Raw genomic sequence first — 22,039 nt, forward strand, 5'->3', positions numbered from 1 at the left:
TGTATGTGCGCATTTCACTTCAGAAACGCTGTAACAATATTTAATGTTTTTATGTTACTGGTGTAAAAATATATATATATATGGTTTAGGGCTATAATTTCCTTGAACGCAATAAAAGTGGATCATGATTTGAGTTCAGACGAAGTGGAATGAGCAGGCTGTGCTTATTGAGGATGTGCGTAATGAAAGGCGCACCAAAGGAAGAGCGCCACACATTCCTTTTATGGCTCTCTTCTTTTTCTTTATCCTTTTCTCTTTTTTCTTTTTTTTTTTTAACCCGAGCCAAAATACAACAAGATTAGTTTATAATGACGCTTTTCATATGAAACTGTTCCTTTCAGGCAGCGCAGGTGTACAATTGGGGTTGGTTGTCGGTGGGTGGGTGGCTGTGCGAGGAGGTGGGGTGGGTGGAGGAGGAGGAGGAGGAGGAGGAGGAGGCGGAGGAGAGGGGGGGTGAAGCTTGAGGAGTCTCGCATCTAGGTGCGAGGAGATTATTCAAATAGGGCCCAAGGCGTAGAAGTAGGGATTGGAGGCTTGCCTGTGCGCACAGAGCTATATCACAGCGTTAGCAGGCAGCTCGGAGCGTCAGTTGAACTCCAGTCACCGCACAGACGCATCTCAGCGGCTGGCTCCGTGCAGACACCACATGCGCCAGTCCTCCACGACGGGACACGCCGGCCGACGATCCAAACACGCCCAGTGGTCCCCAGTCACCTGCTATTAGGGAGACTTTTGGGCTTTTCCTCAGCTGGGAGACGCTTCGTGGGGAAAAAAACGTTCCTCCATGATGCTTGGAGCGGTTAAAATGGAAGGACACGAACACACCGACTGGAGCAGCTACTACGGAGAGCCCGAGGTGGGTACCTTAAATATATATTTTTTCCCTCTCTCTCCCGCCGTCTAAAGCCGATCCCATTTTATACAACTCAATATTAGCCCTGAGATAATATTAACTTTGTGATCAAATATTGACTTGAGGCGCCTCCAAATCCTCCCCCATCTCCGACGCGGCGCACTATCCTAACAAAGTTGCTTGACATGTAGAGGGGGGGTGGAGGGAGGGCAAGGGGGGGAAATACTCTTTTCGCCGGGATTATAATTTCATAAATCCATTTTCTTTTTACTAAATCAGATTATTCCATTTGTCGCGTTTCCACTCGACAAACATCCGATTTGAGCGTGTGTGTGTGTGTGTGTGTTTTTTTTTTTTACGGAGATTGATTCAAATATTTGTGCTCGCTATTTGCTGTGTGAACAGTCGTGTTAGGTGTCAACATTTTCATCAACATTATTTAGCGGATTATTTAACCTAATATTAGCTGATTATTCCACATGTGTAACTTTGTTTTGATTCTCAAACCAATTCATTCAATAGGCTTTACGGTCATTTCAGCCTTGATCTGCCAGTGCGCATTCAAAATCAACCATTCAATTATTGTTGCACTATAAATAATGATAATAATCTGGTTTTATGGGGCTTGAAGGAAATATGACTCTGGTGTAAAGTTGTGTTTATTTGCCTGTGCCAGATGAAACTGATGATTGCTTCTTTCCCCTCGCTGGCAGTGTTACACCTCGGTTGGCAACATGAACACCGGCCTGGGGATGAACTCCATGAACACCTACATGAGCATGTCGGGCATGAGCACCAGTGCCAACATGACGGCCAACTCCATGAACATGTCGTACGTCAACACGGGCATGAGCCCCTCCATGACCGGCATGTCGCCGGGCACCGGGGCCATGAACGGCATGGGCCCAGCGGGCATGACGGCCATGAGCGCAGCCCTGAGCCCCAGCATGAGCCCCATGACGGCGCAGCCTTCGTCCATGAACGCCCTGACATCCTACAACACCATGAACGCCATGAGCCCCATTTACGGACAGTCGAACATCAACAGGTCCAGAGACCCTAAGACCTACCGCAGGAGCTACACGCACGCCAAACCGCCGTACTCCTACATCTCACTGATCACCATGGCCATCCAGCAGTCTCCCAGTAAGATGCTGACACTGGCCGAGATCTACCAGTGGATAATGGACCTGTTCCCTTTTTACCGACAGAACCAGCAGCGCTGGCAGAACTCCATCCGCCACTCTTTGTCCTTCAATGACTGTTTCCTCAAAGTGCCCAGGTCGCCGGATAAACCGGGGAAGGGCTCCTTTTGGACTCTGCACCCGGACTCCGGGAACATGTTTGAGAACGGCTGCTACCTGAGGAGGCAGAAGCGCTTCAAGTGCGACAAGAAGATAACCACGAAGGACTCGGGTCGCAAGGGAGGGGACGGCGGCTCCTCCAGCTCCGAGAGCTGCAACGGCAACGAGTCCCCGCACTCCAACTCCTCCTCCGGCGAGCACAAGCGGTCCCTGTCGGACATGAAGACGAGCCAGGCGCTGAGCCCGGAGCACGCCACCGCCTCCCCGGTGTCGCAGGGCCAGCACCTCATGTCCCAGCATCACTCGGTGCTGGCGCACGAGGCGCACCTGAAGCCGGAGCACCACTACTCCTTCAACCACCCCTTCTCCATCAATAACCTCATGTCGTCGGAGCAGCAGCACCACAAAATGGACCTAAAGACTTACGAGCAGGTGATGCATTACTCCGGCTACGGCTCCCCGATGGCCGGGGCTCTTTCCATGGGCTCCATGGCGGGGAAAGCCGGCCTGGATTCTTCATCCATACCTGACACAACGTACTACCAGGGCGTCTACTCCAGGCCGATCATGAACTCCTCATAAACTCCCCACAGCCTCCACGTGGACTCTCTCTCTCCCTTCGATTTGTACATTTGTAAAGAAAAAATATAGAGTTTGTGTACAATATGTATTTCAGATATTTTTTGATGTTTGCCACCGTTTTAGTTGTCGAGTTTGTCAGTAGCCTAATTACTTTCAGAATAAGGGAGTTGACAATGATTATAATAATGATGATAATGATTAAAATGATAATGATAATGTGACGAGATCTGTTCAGCGGTCGGCTTCAGGAATGGACCCAAAGACAAAACATAAAACTTGCTGTAAAATAAAATTGCCTCCATGCGCATTGTTCTACATGAATTTAAATGCCTCGCAGGATTTCTTCAATCATTTGTGTAATTCCTATTTATGGCTTGTATATGTGTATTCTTGTAGTGACAAGAACAGAATCTATATTAAAGTGTTATTGGTTTTGTTTCCTGAATATGATGTTGTTTGACTTTTATTATTATTATTATTATTATTATTATTATTATTATTATTATTATTATTATTATTATTATTATACTGAGCTAGTGGTTAACTTCTCTAAGAATACATTTTGTTAAGAGCAGCTGAGGGTGAACTAAAGATGAGCGTTACTTAATAAGGTTAAATGAATATAACAAAATACCACATAATCGTCAGCAGAAATATTTCACATTAGATATATACATACATTTTAATTCGTTTACAACCGATACACATGAAATGGAAACATTCTACTCAATTAAAAACTAATATTTCTGAAGAGGAAGATACAACCCAGGACAGTCATTTATGTATTGTTTTAAATAGTTATCCAGCAATAGGATCCAGCTGTTTATGACATGTTTATGTATCCAGCTGTTTATGACATGCTGAATAATTAGTGGATGAAATTAGTGGCATAATAACGATTGTTTTCTTTTTAAATTCTGGGCATCAGTATGTTGTTATAGCGGGGCGCATATTTTGAGCAGGGATTAATAGCTTTGTTGGACAACACTGAGCACAATGCTCTCGGTTTGTCTTCCGGGAAAATGTAAACAAAAGCAACACACTCTCATTAATCCCAAACATAAATTGGGATTTTTATAAAGTTTATCCAGCGCATCCGCTGATTTGTAATATTTTGTTCAGACTGCAGCCATGACGAATATGGAGAATATACTTCTGCAGAAAAATGAGTTTGGAGAAAAGAGAGCAAACGCAAACGCTCGCAGACAAAAATTAGTGTTTTCTGCAGAGGATGACATCATGCAATTAACACACTCGCGCACATACACGCACACTCAGGCTACAATTTAATGTTGCTGATATGCAGCTTACATGGAGTGTGTGAGGGTGTTCAATCAGCCATTTAAATTCCCCCACACGCACATACAGTGGATGATTGAAACTGTCACACACACACACGCACACACACGCACACGCTGCAGAAGTTTTGGATCAGTGACTAAAGTGTCATTGTCACATAAAACAGCCTCCCCGTGGCGCGGGAGAATGGGCGCTGGAAAAGGAGACTGATTTGGGAACAGGCGCCTCAATGTGCTGCTCTAACTTCCATCCACACAATCTGGGGGCTCCATTGTCTCACTCCCTATTTTTAAAGGAGCTGGACCCTCCCCTCTTGTTAGATAAGATAGGCGATGCTGTCCTCCAAAAGAATGCAGGACCCCCCCTCTCCTCCTCTTCTTCTTCTTCTTCTTCTTCTTCTCCTCCTCCTCCTGCCTCTTCATCCCTGCTGAGCTCAAATCCAAGGCCATGCAGGGGAGTCTTGTGTGTGTGTGTGTGTGTGTGTGTGAGTGTGGGTGTGTGGGTGGGTGTGGGGGGGTACATTACTGCTGCTCACCATGATGACACCCCTTCGCCTTCTGAACACGTAGGGCCTAAAAAGTGTGCGTTTATTCTCCAGACCCTCTTTACAGATCGCACTTTAAACAGCATGATCTGCGAATAAACAAAGCCAGTAAACAATAGAGTGGAGGCTATGCCCACATATAGGAAGAGTACACACACACACACACACACACACACACACACACACACACACGCACGCACGCATGCACGCACACACAAGCACGCACGCACAAACCAAATTGCACAAGTGTAAACTTTGAATAGGACGCTGCGGCTCTGTAAATTTACACAGACATTAAATTTCGCTCTATTCATTTTAGACATATAATGCTAAGCTGATTTTTTTTTTATAGCGCACTGATCGATATCTCTGTAAAATAATCATTTTTTTTTTAACTAGCGGGGCAGTGAAATCTTTGCTTTGTGCTAAAGTCAACAGTGACAGAGTTTGAGCTCAAATAAATGCCGTGATGTCTGGAGCCCTTTGCAGAAGGCAGAAGGCGAGCTTCTACAATGGGCTCCTGTGTGGCGTGCCAGCAACAAGCACCCGGCTATTTTGCACAGGTATGAAGCTTTTTTATTTTCTGTATTTCCTCTCTCTTTTCTTTTTTTTTCTTCTTTTCTTTTTTAAAGGAAACTGAATTCATATTTTGGAGGGTGTGATGGTTTTGGTTCTGGGACATGCATGTGAGAGAGGAGGAGGGGGGTGAGGGGGGGGTGGGGGGTGGTGGGTGCAGGGGGAGAAGAAGACGGGCAGAGGCTGATATCCTGGATTCATGAGAAACGGATTGGGTTTCACGACAGGGTGGCGATCGGAGCCGACCTGCGGGTCGTGTGTGGTTGCGAGGCTGCTGCGCGATGGAAGTGGGATCCGGCTGCACTGCAAAAAAAGAATATTCAAAATAACTTTAAAAGGATCCGAAATCATTTTCTTTTTGGGGGTGAGATAATTCCAGATGTGCTCAGTGGCTGGTTTTATGACTTAACACAAAAAAACACCACGACACGGTAGTAACATCTGGAGAATGCACATTGATCGCAGGCGAGGAAACTATCGCGGACCCTTTCACCTGTTCAGTGAAATATGAGACTCTGCGATGGCTTGTTTAGATGGATATTTTTTGCAGTGTGCGGCTGATCGATATCATCGTTGCTGCACATGCTGCAATGAAAACCAGCTTTGCTGCAGCTGCTCTTATATGACACCAGCAAACTAATCGATTCAGATTTTTTTTTTGTCAGGGGGATTTTATATATTAAATATATATATAGGCTGCATGAAACCAAAAAAAGCACATGGGGATATTAATAAATTAGGATAATAGCCAATTCATTTTATTTCTGTTTCTTGTTTAGAAATAGGAAATCAATAAGGTGTATTTTAAATGTATTTAGAGGTAGCTCTGATATATGCTCATTGCTAATCTTTTAATCCTAATTTATCAAATATATATACAAAATATCTTTAACTTATTAACACAACAACAATATAATAATAATACAAATAATACAAATAATACGAATAATACAAATAATAATACAAATAATACAAATAATACAAATAATAATAATAATAATAATAATAATAATAATAATAATAATAATAATAATGAATAATGAAATAATATTAAATCCTAAACATATTGAGAGCTCAGTCAATTGTCCAACATAAAAGCGCTGTGTCCAGATGCGGCTCTCCCTGCGATCCCCTGAACGCGGTGTAACCCCCCCAGCTGAGCCCTCTCCGCAGCGCACTGAGATGGGAATGGCCTTTCGCAGCTTTGCCGGTTCAAAGGTAGCCAACCTCAATCTGTACCGGCGGACACGAGTTCGCCGGGGCCACATCTCCGCACCTTCCACACACATCTCCCAACTTGGTGCAGCGGGATTTTCCATCAGGGGGAGGATGTAGTAGTTTGTCCATGCGCCGCGCCATCATATAGGCTATAGACGGGCACATCTGTTGTTATAGCAACAGAATAAAGGACGGTGCGGCCTGTTGATCCCTTTCTTTTTTTAACCTGATTTCGCTGCATTTCTTGTGGACGCATTTGCATGTTTCTTGATTAAGGCCTGGGAGTCAGAGCGCACAAAGACGCATGAGCTCTCTGACTCGCCGCCGGCAGCCCGTGTGGATTTGGCTGCAGGTGGGGTGACCAGAAAATCTGCAGTTAAAGAAATATCCTTCTGATAAAACAATCCATGCTTACAACTTAATATAACAGACACAATATAAAATAATACAGTCATTCATCAATCATCAGTATTGTGACATAGCATACCAATACGCGATTTGGCCCATCTTCTGCCCATGACTTTTAAATCCCATCTAATTGTACCAGACCTCCTAAGTGAGACATTTTCCCTACAGCAATATATTGTAATGCCTCGGCGAGTTTGGGCCTCAATTTGCAATGAATGACTCAGTACATTATAAGCCACGTTGCGCATCCACCCATGGGCGTCAGCTGAATATACGAGTGCCAACATTTAGCTGCAGATTTACGCATGACGGCCATTCACAATAATACAAATAATACAAATTATAAGAGAAATATGTGTGTATATGTGTGTTAGAAGCAGTTTATTAGATGTCAGTGCAGAATAGTGTGGGCTCCTCCTGCAGTGGTCCTGGTAATAACGATGGTGCAGTATAATGGCTCTCCTCGTCAGAATGTATGGCTGTATGTTATTAAATCAGGTGTAATGTTGTTCTACACGGTGTCACATGGTGTTGTATACACACAACAGGGTGTCTGCAGCACCTATAGGCTCCGTGCATGCGCTGCAGCCCGCGCACTGGAACACCCAAGTAGCCGTGTCTCCAGGGCGACAGCGGGACACCGGTCCAACAAGCTGTAATTCTGTCTCAGCCTTTTGCAGGGGAGGGACCGTCCACACTGGCCCGACTTAACTCCCCTTTCACTGGAAATACTCCTAATCCCATATCTTAGCAAGGCAAACTGCCGACCCTCAGTATATTAAAGGGAGCACAAAGTCAAAACTCAAAAGCCACCCATGGTTTCTCAGCAGGCGGCCTCGTCCCGGTGCGTGACGCTGCTTCGTCCCGTCCCGTCCATCCATCCGTCCTCACCGTACGTGTCTCCACTTTTCTCCTCACTGAATAAACCTGCTTGGCTGTTAGCTGACATTACAATATATGAAAGGTAGTGTGTGTGTGGGGGGAAAAGCAGAATAGGGTATATTATTATTTTCACTCAATAAATCAACTTAGTAGAAAACATATTTAAAATAAAAATATGTCTGTTTATCTTGGTTAATAAATCAATAATTGTTTTGTCCTCAGTAGACCTCTGTTTTCAGCCTGCTTGAATAATTCCCTTTTATTTTCCAATACTGGTAATTGGCCTCTTGTGAATTTTGGAGGAACGCACAGACGAACAGAATTTTAAAGTTTGTCTAAACATGATCCAAAAATGTTAATTATTATTCAATTTCAATTAAGATTAAATTAAGCTGAATTGCTACTTTGTAATTAAATCTATAGTATTGTGTCTGTTGTAATGGCTAAACATTTATATTAAAGTTAAATGATAAATAGACTTCCATTACTTCATTCTGCTTATTGCACATTTTGTCAGTGTTTCCAGCTATTACACACATATAAAAATAAATGTAATTGGCACATTTGGGGAAGTTATTGCATAATTTAGGAATACAATTCAAACTGTTCTGTCACCTTGTATTTCAGCTCTTGTTCTTATCTTTAAAAGGCATCAAATGCATTTACACTGTGGTTATAGCCTGCCGCCAAAATCTGTAATTTTGTTTTACAAAAGGAAATCAAAACATTTTTCTAAATAAACCTGTGATTACACTGCAACCCTGTCAGACTTTGAAATTATCAAGGAACTCTCAGATTGGAACGGCCTTTTCATAAAGACTTGTGCAAGCGGCCCACATGTGTAAATTATGCCTGTATGATTTTATATGACCAAAAAATACAGTTAATACCTTAAATATACGGTTATTGTTTGTTATGAAGGAACGGTATTTTGAAGAATATAAAGTAGAGAGCATAAACTAACTTGTTGAGAGGTCTGTTCTTCTGCTCTGATCCTGAAACATCCTTTCAAAGTATAATCAGGGATTTACAGATGTGTACCAAAGACATACATATACTCTGCTCCTTTTTCCTCCCTCTCCTTTCTGTTCATACAAAAATTTGGCACTTTCCCCTTTTCTGTTTGGGCCATTTGGATTTCAGAGACAATTTACAGGAGGCAAATCTTTTCAGCATAAAAATAAACTTCCTGCCATTACTTGACTGAGTGATGTGGCTGTTATTTAGAAAATCTATATGAGGGCCAAGTTAGAACATGTTGTGATGGAAAAGTGTGTGTGTGTGTGTGTGTGTGTGTGTGTGTGTGTGTGTGTGTGTGTGTGTGTGTGTGTGTGTGTGTGTGTGTGTGTGTGTGTGTGTGTGTGTGTGTGTGTGTCTGTGTGTGATAGAGAGAGAGGGATCATGAGAGACAGAAAGTGAGAGAAGGATGGCAGGATGGACAGGGTGAGAATGCGGCCGATGACTGTGATGTGTCTGCACTCTTCTGACACGACTATGTGACATTCCAGTGCAGGACTCCTTCATGTCCTGAGAGAGGGAGAGAGAGAGAGGGAGAGAGGGAGATAGAGAGAGAGAGAGAGAGAGAGAGAGAGAGAGAGAGAGAGAGAGGTCCATCAACAATGCCCATTGAGCACTGTGAGGCAGCAGCTGGTGGGACGTGCACTGACCTAAAGGCGATCTATTCAGGCCAGCACGGGGTGCCTCTCACTACCCTGCAGCTTTTATATGGCTGGAAGTGGATGGATGGTCCAGTGTTTATCCTCGTAATGCATTGCAACACTGGTCGGTCATCATACAAATGTAGGGGAAGAGGCCCCTCAACCTACCACACTAACTTGCATGGGGATTCATTTGAGGGGGGGGGGGGGGGGGGGGGGGGGGGGGCAAAAATCAAGGGTATAATGGAGATGATGTGAATGTCTGGTGAAGAACTTTCCTCATGTCAGAGCGTCGGAGATAAAATGGAGATGACATTCAAAGCTTTCGTTTTGTCGCGACAGCTGAAGTGAGACTCAAGAGGAGGAGGAGATTAGCTTCTCAAAGCGTGAAGAAGAAAGAAAGAAAAAAAACTCCACGCCAGAGACAATATATGTGTGATCAACCAGGTAGAAAGAAACTATATTGGATGGAGATTAAAGATGCTCGAAATATGAGGTTATTGCTTGGAAACATTTGTGTGCATGCACGCATCCGCGCTCATGTGTTGAGCCCCTCTCTGGTAATTCCTCAGGCATTTCCCAGTGGGTCTCATGGCCGTCTTGAGATCAAACCTTGTTGGGAAAGCCACCATAAAGCGATATGTCAGTCAGCTGTGCTAAAGGGACGCCTGCTTGGCTGTGATTGATCTTCCAAGGTTTCTTTATTCCCCTCGAGGCCCGACACCCTCAGGTTTTTTAGATTCAGCAGTTGCCAGTGCTGATGGATATCTTTGTGGGGCTTCTGCTCTTTGGACCAGTACCACATTATATTTTCCTCTTTTTCTCACCCATTTCCACCCGCTGTGGCACATTCAGCAGCACATGGCACATAACGCAGAAGCCAACATGCTGCAATATCTCCTCACTTCCCCCTCGGCTGCAGTTCCAGGAAGTGAAGGCAAAGCGTTGCCAGCCAATCACGGCGAAGGACACCCAACTCATTAAAAGTTAATGAAACCTATAAACGTGGTGCGCCAGCGATTCATTTAAACCCCCAATCCAATCTCCTCTCCCAGCAAAGGCAAACAAGCCCGGTGCCCCCGGCGCTGTCCTCGGAATAACAAACTACGGAATATTTTGTCCTGCATATGTTCCGCTATACAGAAATGTGCACTGTGATAGGCTATCTTACAATGGGACTTGTCCAATTTAGTGAATGCCAGGACGGTGTTCTGCAGGGGTGAATTCTGTAATCTGCGGCCGAGTTGAATTTAATGCCTTTACTTTACACCGCGCAGCTTGTCGGGAATGGCGGCGATAGATATGCCATTTCAACATTCATGAGAATCACTGACATTCAAATAATGTGCTCATTTTAATACCGTATGAGTACGAGCCAAATCTGTGTGAAAAGACGTGTATTTACTTCCATGCGAGCATCAGGAACCCGCCTTGATCCGTGCAGATAGACGAGGCCAGATGTGAGGGTAAGCCTTTCGCATAAGCCCACCTCTCTCTCTGTGTTCGGCAGCCGTCGGTGCATTTCAGGACCCTCGCACCTAATAGCATTGCCGCTCTCAATTTGATAACAACCCATCAACAGCAATAAAGTGCCACCTCAGTGTCCAAATCTAAAGAGTGGAACAATATCCCCCCTTGTCTGTTAGACCTCCATTTCAGCGCCCCACAGTTCTTCCCTTGGGGGATTCAAATTAAATTCTCCCCATGTATAGCGCCACTTTCAGCCCGCTAATGAATTCCCATACCCTGACTTGAATCAAATTAATCCCCAATTTAATCCCATATAAATGGCTGTGTTATTTATAATGGGGAGGCTGATGCTCAGTTGAAGGATTGAGGAAAGCTGGGAGTGTCTATAGGGCTGTCGAGCAGATTACGGTGAAGGATGAGGCCTCCATGTTTCCTACCCCCCCCCCCCCCCCCCCTCCACTGCAGAGTAGTCCCTTGATACACACTATTTAACCCTCGCCTGCTTGACGCTGACAGAAGCATCACGGCGTTCGTCACTTAATATCCTTTCAGATTAAGGAGTCAACTGGCATCTTTATTGGTGAGAGCTGGGATACCCTTATCTTGAAGTGGCCCAGCGGAAGGATAATGTGGTGGGAAAGGTGCACGTGTTGTGAGGGCCTTGGTTACAGTTAAATCAGCTGTGGCCACGGCGTCAGAGACAGTTGTGCTTATGCTTTGATGCAAATTTCCCATTGACTTCCATTCATATGCAAACTTTTCATACGTTGAGAAACGTGTGTTTTCTTGAGAACAGCTCCCTATCAGTTTTTAGATCAGAGCACCACCATATTTTATTCTTGGAGTCAGCAAGGGGTGAATGACAGGTAGTTTGTCAAAGGGCTTATTCATACAAATAGCGCAGTACCCTGCCTTATGGTGAAATATTACTAATTCTTTTTAGATGCAAATACAATGGTCCACTATAATGTCAGATGCAAAGAAAAGCAAAGTCCAGATGGCAGCTCCAGGTTATTGACGTGTGGCTCTGAGGACTGGAACTGTTGGGCCGCCTGCGCCTGTGTTGTTTTTGGCCTGTTTATCTAAGAGACATGCCAGCAGGGCGATATTTAAAAAGACTAGAGCAATTTTCTTACTTAAAAAAAAAAAAGAGAAAAGCAATCGCTGCACAGCAAAAGTGGGATATTTGGGATTGATACTGGATCGGAAAGTGTCTGAGCAGCCAAAAGTTATCAACAGTATCAAATGTGTGACTTTCTTTAGCGCTTTTTTGGAAATTTAGTGCAAAGTTTGTGCTAAAACTGGTCGTTCAAGATCCCAAAGTTGCCTCTTAAATGGAGCTAGGTTGAATATATGACTCACAGACATACAGTGCATAGATTTGTAAATCCAAAATGTATAATATAATGTGTATAGTTATCAAATAAAGCGGCGGCGTAGGAGCGTAATGTGGATGACAGACGGTTCTAAAGTCACTTTGGCAGTTCAGGGGACAGTTTGGAGCATTTAAAGCTCGGTCCACCAAATGTCTGAACAGCTATGGTTTATTGAGGCATCTGTAAGCTTACTCATTCCACTGCCAAGCTTGGCTCGTGTACCTACCGTCATGGAGAGGGACGGGGGAAAAAAAAAAACGCAAACATAAACACACAAACACACAAAAGTTTGCTGTTTGCCTTCATTTCACCAAATCCTTGACAGCCGCGCTATAGCCCATCACTATTCACACCATTGTGCTGTCACAACAACTAAACACATCATTCGTGTTGCAGAAACTCATCCTGTATGTATCCAATACCAAATGTTTGGCGACTTGAGACAAGGCAATGGTGCGTGGGGCGGGGTGGAGGGTGGCGACGGGGAGGGGGTGCATAATTTGCTAGGAAACATTTTACCGAACATTTGGTGATAAAAACGCCGGCGTCGGCCCCGAGGCTTAAAGCAATTAATTCAGGATCCTGACATAAACTCTCCAATCCTTTGACAGCTTGGAGCTGAAATAAAAATGCTAGTTCTCCTGGGAACGGCAGGAGATAGCTGGCTCTTTTCTGGACTGTTTGCTCACTGGCCCTGAGAGCAATCTTCCCCAGTCAGAATGAAATGCAAGGACACAAACAATGTACCGGCGAGAGAATGGGAGATGGGGAATGAACAGTTTGGACTATTTGCTCAGCAGAAGGGCAGCCACAATGGCCGGCCCATGGCTTTCCCATGCATCAAGCCTCTTAGTCTTAGGCCTCCCTTTGTTGCCTGGTTTCTTCTTCCCCGGCCAGATAAGAGCCCAGCTGCCCTATACTTTTAATTCCCATTGTAGGCCATACTGTATGGTCATTTATCTGTGCACATTGTGCCTGTCATGGCGGTGTTGTCTAATTGCACGGGTTATCGCGCGTGTATCTCGGTTCACCTTAGCGTGTGTACTCATTTAAGGGGTTGAATCGCCACCACTTTGCCATAAAAGGCAGGGTGGCAGCCGGGGAGGGGGGATAACGGCTGACCCCTCTTCTCTCCTTAGAGGAGGCAGCACAAGTCAAGCACGCAGTGCGATAACGATACCCAAGCGGGTTTTTTTTCTCCTCCTTGTGCCCGGGCTGACACAGAATTTCCATTTTAGAGCAGTTTCCATCATACAGAATGAAAATGAGAGGGAGCTGGACTTGGAAAGTGAGAAATTGAAATTTAAAAGTGTGTTTGCAACAAAAACAAATGGCGAGGAGATCCCGACAAAGATGTACTTTTCCAGCCAAAGTCAGAAAGCTTCTGAGGGCTCTTGAGAGAGAAATGAGATGCAGCCATTATATGACCTAATGGCAGCTCCAGCCAGAGGAGAGGGCAAACAGAGCGAGTGTAGTGGCTCCGGCCCGAGAGAAGGATCCATATTGTGCTCTTTTGTTTTGGTTTGTTGGTTTGTGTTTGCATTTACATTGACCAGTTCTCTGCTGAATGCGTATTCGCACTCAATAGATGTGATGTTGTCTGCGGGGCAGGAAATGGAAGTAGCGTGCTCCCCTGCTGAAGTCTGCCGGGAATAAAAATAACAATAGTAAATGTGTCTGCAAGAAATAAATAAACAAACAAACAAACAAACAAACAAACATGGACGGTGGGATGTCACGGGAGGATCAATACACATAAGATGAAGGAGCATATTCATGCATGGGAGCAGACACTTGCCTAAACACAAACACACACACTCACCCATCCCCCTCTGTAAAGGTTGTGGTGTCAGGGACCCCCTGGGTGGTCAGACCGAGGATGATTTCTACACAATATGATCGTGAAGAAAAAGAATCATTGTGTGTTTTCGCTCTGTCACATTTGTATAACCACTAACATATATCTATATGTGTATGTGTTGCCTTTATTTTCCTAAGAGTCGCAATGTATTTGAAGAGAGCGGCGAATCTGTTACAAGCGGCTTTTGCTCTCAAAGAAACTACAGGAAAAACTGTTCTTTTTCCACCACAGTGAAAACACGACCCACGATGATTCCACAGTGGTTTATTGTATCAGCTAAGCTCTTAATCTGTCAGATCAGATTTCAAAGTGCCAGTAGCTGTGCCAAGACAGGCCCCAGGAAGGACAACCCTTTTGTTTGGGGCAGAATTTTTAAAATTTAAGACGAGACTTTATTCACAAGGGCCCTAATCACACACACAGAAAGGTAGGCTATATGAACCTGTTGCGGAAGCAATGCCTCAAAGGGAAACGTCATTAAAGAAACAGTAAGTGCTTGTTTTCACATCCACCTTTCGAGCACCATCAGCGGTTTTTTTCTCCACTGTCAGACTTCAGGTATACGGCGAGATAAATAGCTGTCCTACTTGTGCCTGTGAGAGCCAGGCTGCTTGTGGGGTGTTGCTCTCAGCGTCACGCTCCACTAACGCTGAAATAAAGCTCTGTTCCAGGCATTTCAACACCGCTTAAGGTTGTCCGCGGCCGTGTAATTTATGAGTCGAGAGGACTCTAACTCTAAGTTCACTATACGACCAGCAATCCTCCCAGCATTCATGGGTGGAGGGAAGGAGATGTGTGAGTCATAGGAAACTTACAACACTCCAATTACCTGCAGACATTGGTGGTCTGAGTGATACCTGCAGTGGGCTCTCTCTGCTGTGTGTGGTTCAGTTGCTAAATCTTCATGTGATGGGACTTAAAGTGACTGGATGTGTACAGGCACTGTGACAGGTTAGGTCTTCTGTCACCTGCAGGTCAGTATGTGAAGCTGACAGGAGGAAGTTGGAGCGGCTCGGTTCACGTTGTTGCATGGTTCTCGGTGGGTGGTCACATGGACGGACAGACAGACAGAGAGACAGGCAGACAGACTTGTACTTGCAGGCACTGGTAGCCTCTTTAGCAACCCACTGCAGAAGACAAGGATAACCTCAGGGTGACTGTGATAAGATTCCTGGTGTTTGCAACATAGCATTACTAAATATTAATAGTGGCATATATGTATTTTGTTAAGTTGACATAAATCAGCAAAAATGTGCTGCAAGCAATAAATCTTTTACTTTATTTATTACATTATTCAATTTGATTAAGTATAAAATTGTGTGATTAGTATTTTTCTTTTTTTCAGTATTTAAATATAACACATCTAATTTTATTTTTCACTGTTCTTCATAAAATGAAATTACTGTAACCTTTATGTGTGTTAGAAAACAAACAATATAATTTTGAAAATCTGACTTTACAACCACAATTTGTTGAAAGATCGTGTGGTGACTTCAGCTGCTTTGTCGGGAGAAACCATTAAAGGTTTATATTTACATATCTTGTGTTTGCTCTTTGTTACAATGAGCCGATATATGGCTGGATAATTGTGTTTTTATGGCTAAGCCGTCACATAAAGGGAAATGAAACCACACATTATCAAGCTAATCAGTGATTCCACATATTACTGTCATTTTATTTACAGTCAGAGTCCTTTTATTTTGTTTGTTTTATGACCACAAAAACAACAGGTTTAATATAAACATATGGGAAAGTCATAAAGACAATAAATAAGTGTTTGTATAATGCTTGTATAAAAGGTCAATAATTATCTTTAAATGTATGATTTTATTTAATTGTGGAAGAAAATAAATTAATTACCAACAACATCAAACTACTTTTTAAAGGAAAAGCATTTTACCTGGTTAATATTATTGATCCAACACTTTGTCACTATGGAAATTTATACATTTTGAAGACAATTAATTCATTCCACCGGTAAATGAATTGAAGCTTTGATGAATGATCAAAACATGTGAAATATATAATGGATGAAATAAAGAATTACATTTAAATATTTAAAAACATATATTTATCATAATAGTTATAAGGTAACAAGTGAATTCTTTATCAAAAAAAAACAAAGCAAAGAAAAAAAATACAACAAAAATAGAAACTGAATTATTTTTTAAACAAATAAATATGCTCCTTATATTGTGTATTTAATGATTTATAATTACATGGATTTTAAAAGGACATATTTATTTTGTGCTTCTTAGCTAAAGAACTGTTTCCTGCAATAACAGTTTTATATTGTTGCACAAGTAATACATTACATACAAAATAAATACGTGTTTTAAATTGTGTTCATACTGGAACATTGTTATTTCATATGAATTGTGTTGCACGTTTTCAGGCCCCTGCAGCGGAGACAGGCACACGGCTGCACCGTTCACATTACCTCTCTGCTAGAGTGTGAATGTCAACACCCTGTAAACACCTTTGACACACATGCTTGAATGCGACGGGCGAGTTAACTAAACATTCCTGGGTGTTCCCCGTAAAGGTCTCCCACTCATCCACCTCGCTGCAATGACCCGTCTCAGACACTACAAACTGAACTCATGGAGGAAAAAAAGAGCATTTCTCTATTCATATATTTACATTTTTCCACATTTATATATTTTTTAAGATATGATACATATTAAATATAACACATTAAAAGTGATATAACAGAGATGGCAGTAATTTACCTGTGTATATGATCTGGTTTTGTTTTGTGCTGTGCATGTGTCTTAAAACGTAATGGACCAAATGCTCTGTAAGGATTTGGGAATTTGGGAGTATAATTCCAGCCTCGTGCTTATCGCCGCACCCAGACTATTTGAGTGTTTTGAGATGCGGGCTCCCTGAGGACGGATCGAAGGCGTCCTAGTAGAACTGCACATCAAATAAATAGGACGACGGGATTTATATGGAGGTTGTGTCTCTGTCAAACAGGGCTCTGCTCACTGAAGTGATCCCCACGGTCCGAGTGGAGGAGAGGAGGGAGCTGAAGCCTCAGAGGGAAGAGGGATGACTGCGGAAGAGCTGCACACACACACACACACACACACACACACACACACACACACACACACACACACACACACACACACACACACACTGAAACACTCACACAATGTCCCTCTCAGTCCTGGGTTGTGACCGGCCCATGGCATTGGCCAGGTATGTCAGCTATGTTTGCCAAGCCATCCATCACCTATCCACCTTCCCTCCTGAAACAGGAACTTTTGTTTGAAGCATACACTTGTTAAACCCATCCTTTGACTCTGTTCAACCTAATTTATTTCCTCATGGCCTAGACGGGGATTTATTGCCACCTATGTTTTGTTCTTTATTTTCCTCGTATTGTGGGCAGCACAGTGCACATGTGTTGGTGGAAACATGGGCGTGCTGTCACTAAGAGAGATTGCGAGCTACAGTTTGGGGACGCCGATGGCCCTTATCATCGGTGGCCAGGGTTAGCAAATAAACACGCTGCAGTGAAGTTGAGCCGCATGTAAGGAAAAGAAAGATTTGTGGCTGCATGACGCTCGCACATGACAAAGAGGATATGAAATGTGAGAGTCTGTTCATTGAAAAGAAAAGAAAATTGTTTATATCTCCGTGATGCCTAAAATTGCGGTTTTAAGTTTGAGTTTAAGTTATTTTTCTGGGCATGTTTTCTCATAGAGAAAACCATTTAATTATGCATAAACCACTTAGAACAAGGAAGCGTAAAACAAATATAAGAATCTAGCCTATTTGATGGTGGAAAGGTTGAGATGTGAAGAGGTTTCCATAGAATTCAGCAAGTGTCATTCTGACATTGACGCAAACACAAACCTGAGTCACTTCCCCATTGTTGGCCAGCTTGAGAACACATTGTGTGGAGTGAAACTCTCACATGAGAACTGGCAGCAAACGTCTGAAAAGAAGCCTACGTGAGGGCTGGCATGTTTGCTAAAGCACCTAAGTTGGAGCCGTTCTCATTCCCCTGAAAACACAACCTTCATTTATCTTTCGACTTCTACTCTGTGCGAGAGAGGGAGCAGATATCGCTAAAAGTGCCTCGTTAATGATTGACTCCCAGTGCACCGAGCATCCTGCGTTGAGTGGCCACTTTGCCCGCTCTTGTGCTGCATTTCCAGCCGTAAATGTTTGTGGTCCCACTATCCTCTCCAAGTCCCATACAATATTATTAGCACTGGGGGAGGTTAGGGTGGGGTCGAGACTAACTTTCAATAAAGAACCATTGGCATGCTGAGGTAAAAGGGAGATAAGAGTTTTGTCTCTCACCCTTTTAGTGCTTAATAAGAATGTGGCTGTGTAAACCTAATCTCCCCCCTTTTAGATAGATTCAGCCCTGCTTTGTGAAAGCAAGTTCATGCATTGCCTTTTTCCCCTCCTCTTCTAAAGCCCACTTTGACAGGCGTGAAATGAGTCCTGGACTTTTCATTGACAGTTGAAGATGGAGAGCAAACTGAGATTAGGGCATGTTAATTAATTGTGGAGCTGGAGAATTGGCCTCTCTTTCCATGGAAGACTTGTTCCGCTCATTGCCATCCTGCCAATCAGGGACTGTGGTGCAATCACGAATTTGTCGTCCACTTTTTGGGGTTGGTATCAAAGGATTTCTTGTGTGATGTAGCATATTTATTAAGAATCAAGCATTTATTGATACTTACAAACACTTTATAGCAGCGATACAATTATTATCTTGAAAAAAACTTTGGATATTGGGTAAAATTGACCTGTGTGTTCTCCCTGTCCTCCACAGATGCACGTGGCTTTCACTTTAAGGACACTTTTCCACTGCTGCTTCCCGTCTACCTCCATCACCCTGCATCCAGCGACCTGAGAGCACTTTCCTGTCGATGCACTTGGCCATATCTGCGTCTGACCTGTCTGCCATATGTAATATCAAAGCCTCTGTCAGCACGGAGCTGAATGGGAACAAAAGAGAGACCTCCATTAATGATTAACTGTTCTAAAAGCCCCGGCTTTTGTATTCCCATGGTGCCCAGGCTATCTGGCCGCCATGTGACATGCTCGCAGCATTTTTCGAGCAGATTGGGGGAAAGCTAGTGAGCAAACACAGGTGCTTTGGAGCAGCGTTGCCGACGCTGTCAGGGACAACCACAAACAAGAGCAGCTATGCCTGGCTAAATGAATCCCCACCCCTCCCGACGCCATCACCACCTCCGCCCCCACCCCTTCTCTCTCTCACTAGCTAACTTGTTTGCTAGCTCCTATAGCGTTCTCCCCGTAAAGGAGAGCCCCCACCACCACCACCCCCACAAGTCCAACGTCCGCTCCAGCCGCGCTCCACAACTTCTCACACCCTCCAAAGAAACAAACAAATAAAAGTGAGGACGGCCGACCACTTCTTTGAGGTGATGGCATTTGCTGTGGTCATGACTAGTGGGAGAGCAAACAAATTAATGGTGTTCGAGTTTTCACTTTCAAACCAAACTAAATGTCTTTTAGTTCAAGTGGGGCAATTCCACTGACCCTGGTGTCAAACGCTGTATAAGGGTTGCACACTCTTGCACTTGAAATGCAGAGAGGAGGCCATAAGAAAATTAAACGGAACTCGAGTCCTGGCCTACGTGAGCCCGGTGTGGTGACACCTGACAAATGAATGTCGGATAAATTGTGTGTGTACTAAACACTGCTTATTTCTGCCCTCGATGTATTTTGACCACAAACTTTAGCAGGGGGTACGTGGGGCACTTAACCTTTTCATCCAGGCTGACTGATTGTTCACAGTGACTGTGGGGGCGCCGTGTCGCTCAACTTTGATAAGACAATCAGATGATAGGATGGCGTTATCTTAACACGGCTTTCCGGCTGGGAGACAAATGAACAGCGTGCGATAACAAGAACAAAAAGCTCGCCTCTCGTTGGCCGGCTCCTGTGAAGAAAAGGAAAATTATCAGGGTGGAAAATTCACAATAGGTGCAGTTTATTTCATTTTCAATTTTCTACTTACCCCTGGTCACGAGAAGAGCTTTTTTTTCCTCCATCGCTCAAATATTTATATTGTCTCTTGTTGGCCTTTTGGTTTCACAGTCTGCAATTACCCGAGCCTGCAAAGCAGTTATCTCTAGAACGATGATAAAAATGTTTCAAAACAAACTATTTAAATCCATGGGAGAGGAAATTAAGTTGTAAAAGTGAGAGAGACAGAAGACAAAGACAGAAAGAGAGTAAAAATACACACTGTCTTTTTTTTTTTTGTATATATTGAAAAGGATAGAAAAATGCTGTGTGTGTGTAAGAGGAAGAGGTGGAAACGTGGAGAAGGAGGAAGGTCAGAAGTAGCTTCCACAGAGACCATGTGTCTGATCAGTAAAACACAGCTTGTGTCTGGGCTCTCTGACGTTCGCAGGCTAATTCTCCGAGTCAGAGAAGGGTGTGTATGCTCAAGGATTCACTCAGGGCTCTGTTTGCTCTATTCCCGAAAAATGACTGGAAGAAATATTAGTGCCCTGCAAAGAAATGTTAGGACTTTGTCAGAAGTATAAAAAAAAACTTTGGAACTTTGTAGAAAATGTATAAATAAAAAAATTGTCATTGTAATGGAAAGTGTTATGTGTTATTGAAAAAGTATGGTGTTCTCACAAAAGACAATTACAATTTAACAGCCTTTTAAATGTACAGGATTTTAAAGTTGAATTTAAGCTGTTCTCCCAGAGTCTATCAGAGAGGGTTTAAAATGGGCAGAGACATACTCGGAGGAGCTCATCTCATCCCCTGCTCTGCCGCCGGTTCCCTGTAGGGATTTACCCTCCGCTGGTCGTGAGCTGAGTCTGATCAGAGGAGTTACAAATCCTCACTTTTAGGGGTCTTACTGTAATTCACAGGCCTGTTGGCCACAGTGAAGCGTGGGGGCCCAGACTCTCGAGAGGGATTTGAGACAACATCTTTGTTGCCTCCTCATTGTGCCGCAGTGAAAGTCGTCCAGCGCCCATTGTCTGGCCAAACTCCGCTCAGACCTCAGCTCAATCAAAGAAAAAGTTTTCCAGTAATGAGGTAAGACATGAAAGCTCATTGAGCGCAGCGACATGTTGAAAGGGCCCTTTTGATCTCGCCAGGCACAATGGTAAAAAATTGAAAAGAGCAAAGTGTGCTTTAAGCAGCGATGCACTGCATTAACCCCTTGTCTTTTGACAGGCCCACACCTACAAAGACGAAATATTCCGCTCTATGGAAAATGCAGTTCATGAGGAACGGCCTCCTTGAGTGGGAGGAGACCTTTGTGCTGATTCTACCTGCTGCCTTTAGAGGTCGGCGGAGACGGCCGCAATTCAAACATTTGTCATAGCAACATTCTCTCTGCTCTGACTAGAACTGTATTAGTACAGGTTTAATTAACTGGAGTGTTTACAAAGTCGCATGTCCGTGAATAAAGTCTAAAGATGAAATCTGTCTCATCGTGTGATTCAAGATCACAGAATCAACTTAGAGGTATTTCAAAGTTGCCTGTCTTCTTTTATGAGAGATTTAATGGCAGCATGATTCAGTGTAGGAAACAGTCTGGTTGTTTGAAATTACTCACTCATTCATTACGCCCTACTCACTGTGGGGTTACACGTAAAAGGATGTTATGAAAACTTTCCAACACGGGTTCATTTTATAAGTTGGTAAGTATGTCGGTGTCAAAACTTGCCACATCAATGTTATCAATGGTAGGTTCATATCATACTGAGCATATTTTCCCACATGAATAAACAGAAACATATTCAGTGTCACTCTCACTTCTTTTCAATCAAGGCTGTTCTGTTTGCCGCTGCTTCTACTGAGTCACATCTGAGGCTTTTTATGTGCTGCCCTTGTCAGACCAGCAAGATGTCAAATTGTAAGTGAAAAACTGAAGTTGATCCTCGGCTTGTACATTTATGTTTAAAATAGATATATACATACATTACTGAATTCTCAGTGTGAACAACTATCTATCTCATAGTGTCCTACTTAGAGCCTG

The 22,039-nt window shown here is 43.5% G+C and overlaps 1 protein-coding gene and 1 long non-coding RNA gene across 2 annotated transcripts; both read left to right on the forward strand.

Annotated features, from left to right (window-relative positions):
* Positions 1-439: 439 nt before the first annotated feature.
* Positions 440-3,184, forward strand: foxa2 (forkhead box A2). The gene is made up of 2 exons (XM_034576976.1): positions 440-856; positions 1,567-3,184. The coding sequence occupies exons 1-2, from the start codon at positions 785-787 to the stop codon at positions 2,737-2,739; spliced, it is 1,245 nt and encodes a 414-aa protein (XP_034432867.1). The 5' UTR covers positions 440-784; the 3' UTR covers positions 2,740-3,184.
* A 13,958-nt stretch (positions 3,185-17,142) lies between these two features.
* Positions 17,143-20,634, forward strand: LOC117756427. Its single transcript, XR_004612808.1, has 2 exons — positions 17,143-17,238; positions 18,833-20,634. It is a non-coding gene; the product is annotated as an uncharacterized LOC117756427 (long non-coding RNA).
* Positions 20,635-22,039: the final 1,405 nt, after the last annotated feature.

Source organism: Hippoglossus hippoglossus, chromosome 22 (genome assembly GCF_009819705.1).
Source record: "Hippoglossus hippoglossus isolate fHipHip1 chromosome 22, fHipHip1.pri, whole genome shotgun sequence".
In the NCBI taxonomy this organism is placed as follows: Eukaryota; Metazoa; Chordata; class Actinopteri; order Pleuronectiformes; family Pleuronectidae; genus Hippoglossus; species Hippoglossus hippoglossus.

Coding starts and splice junctions, on each gene's coding strand:
- foxa2 (XM_034576976.1), top strand. CDS start 785: ATGATGCTTGGAGCGGTTAAAATGGAAGGACACGAACACACCGACTGG. Junction 857..1,566: donor GCTACTACGGAGAGCCCGAG/GTGGGTACCTTA, acceptor CCTCGCTGGCAG/TGTTACACCTCGGTTGGCAA.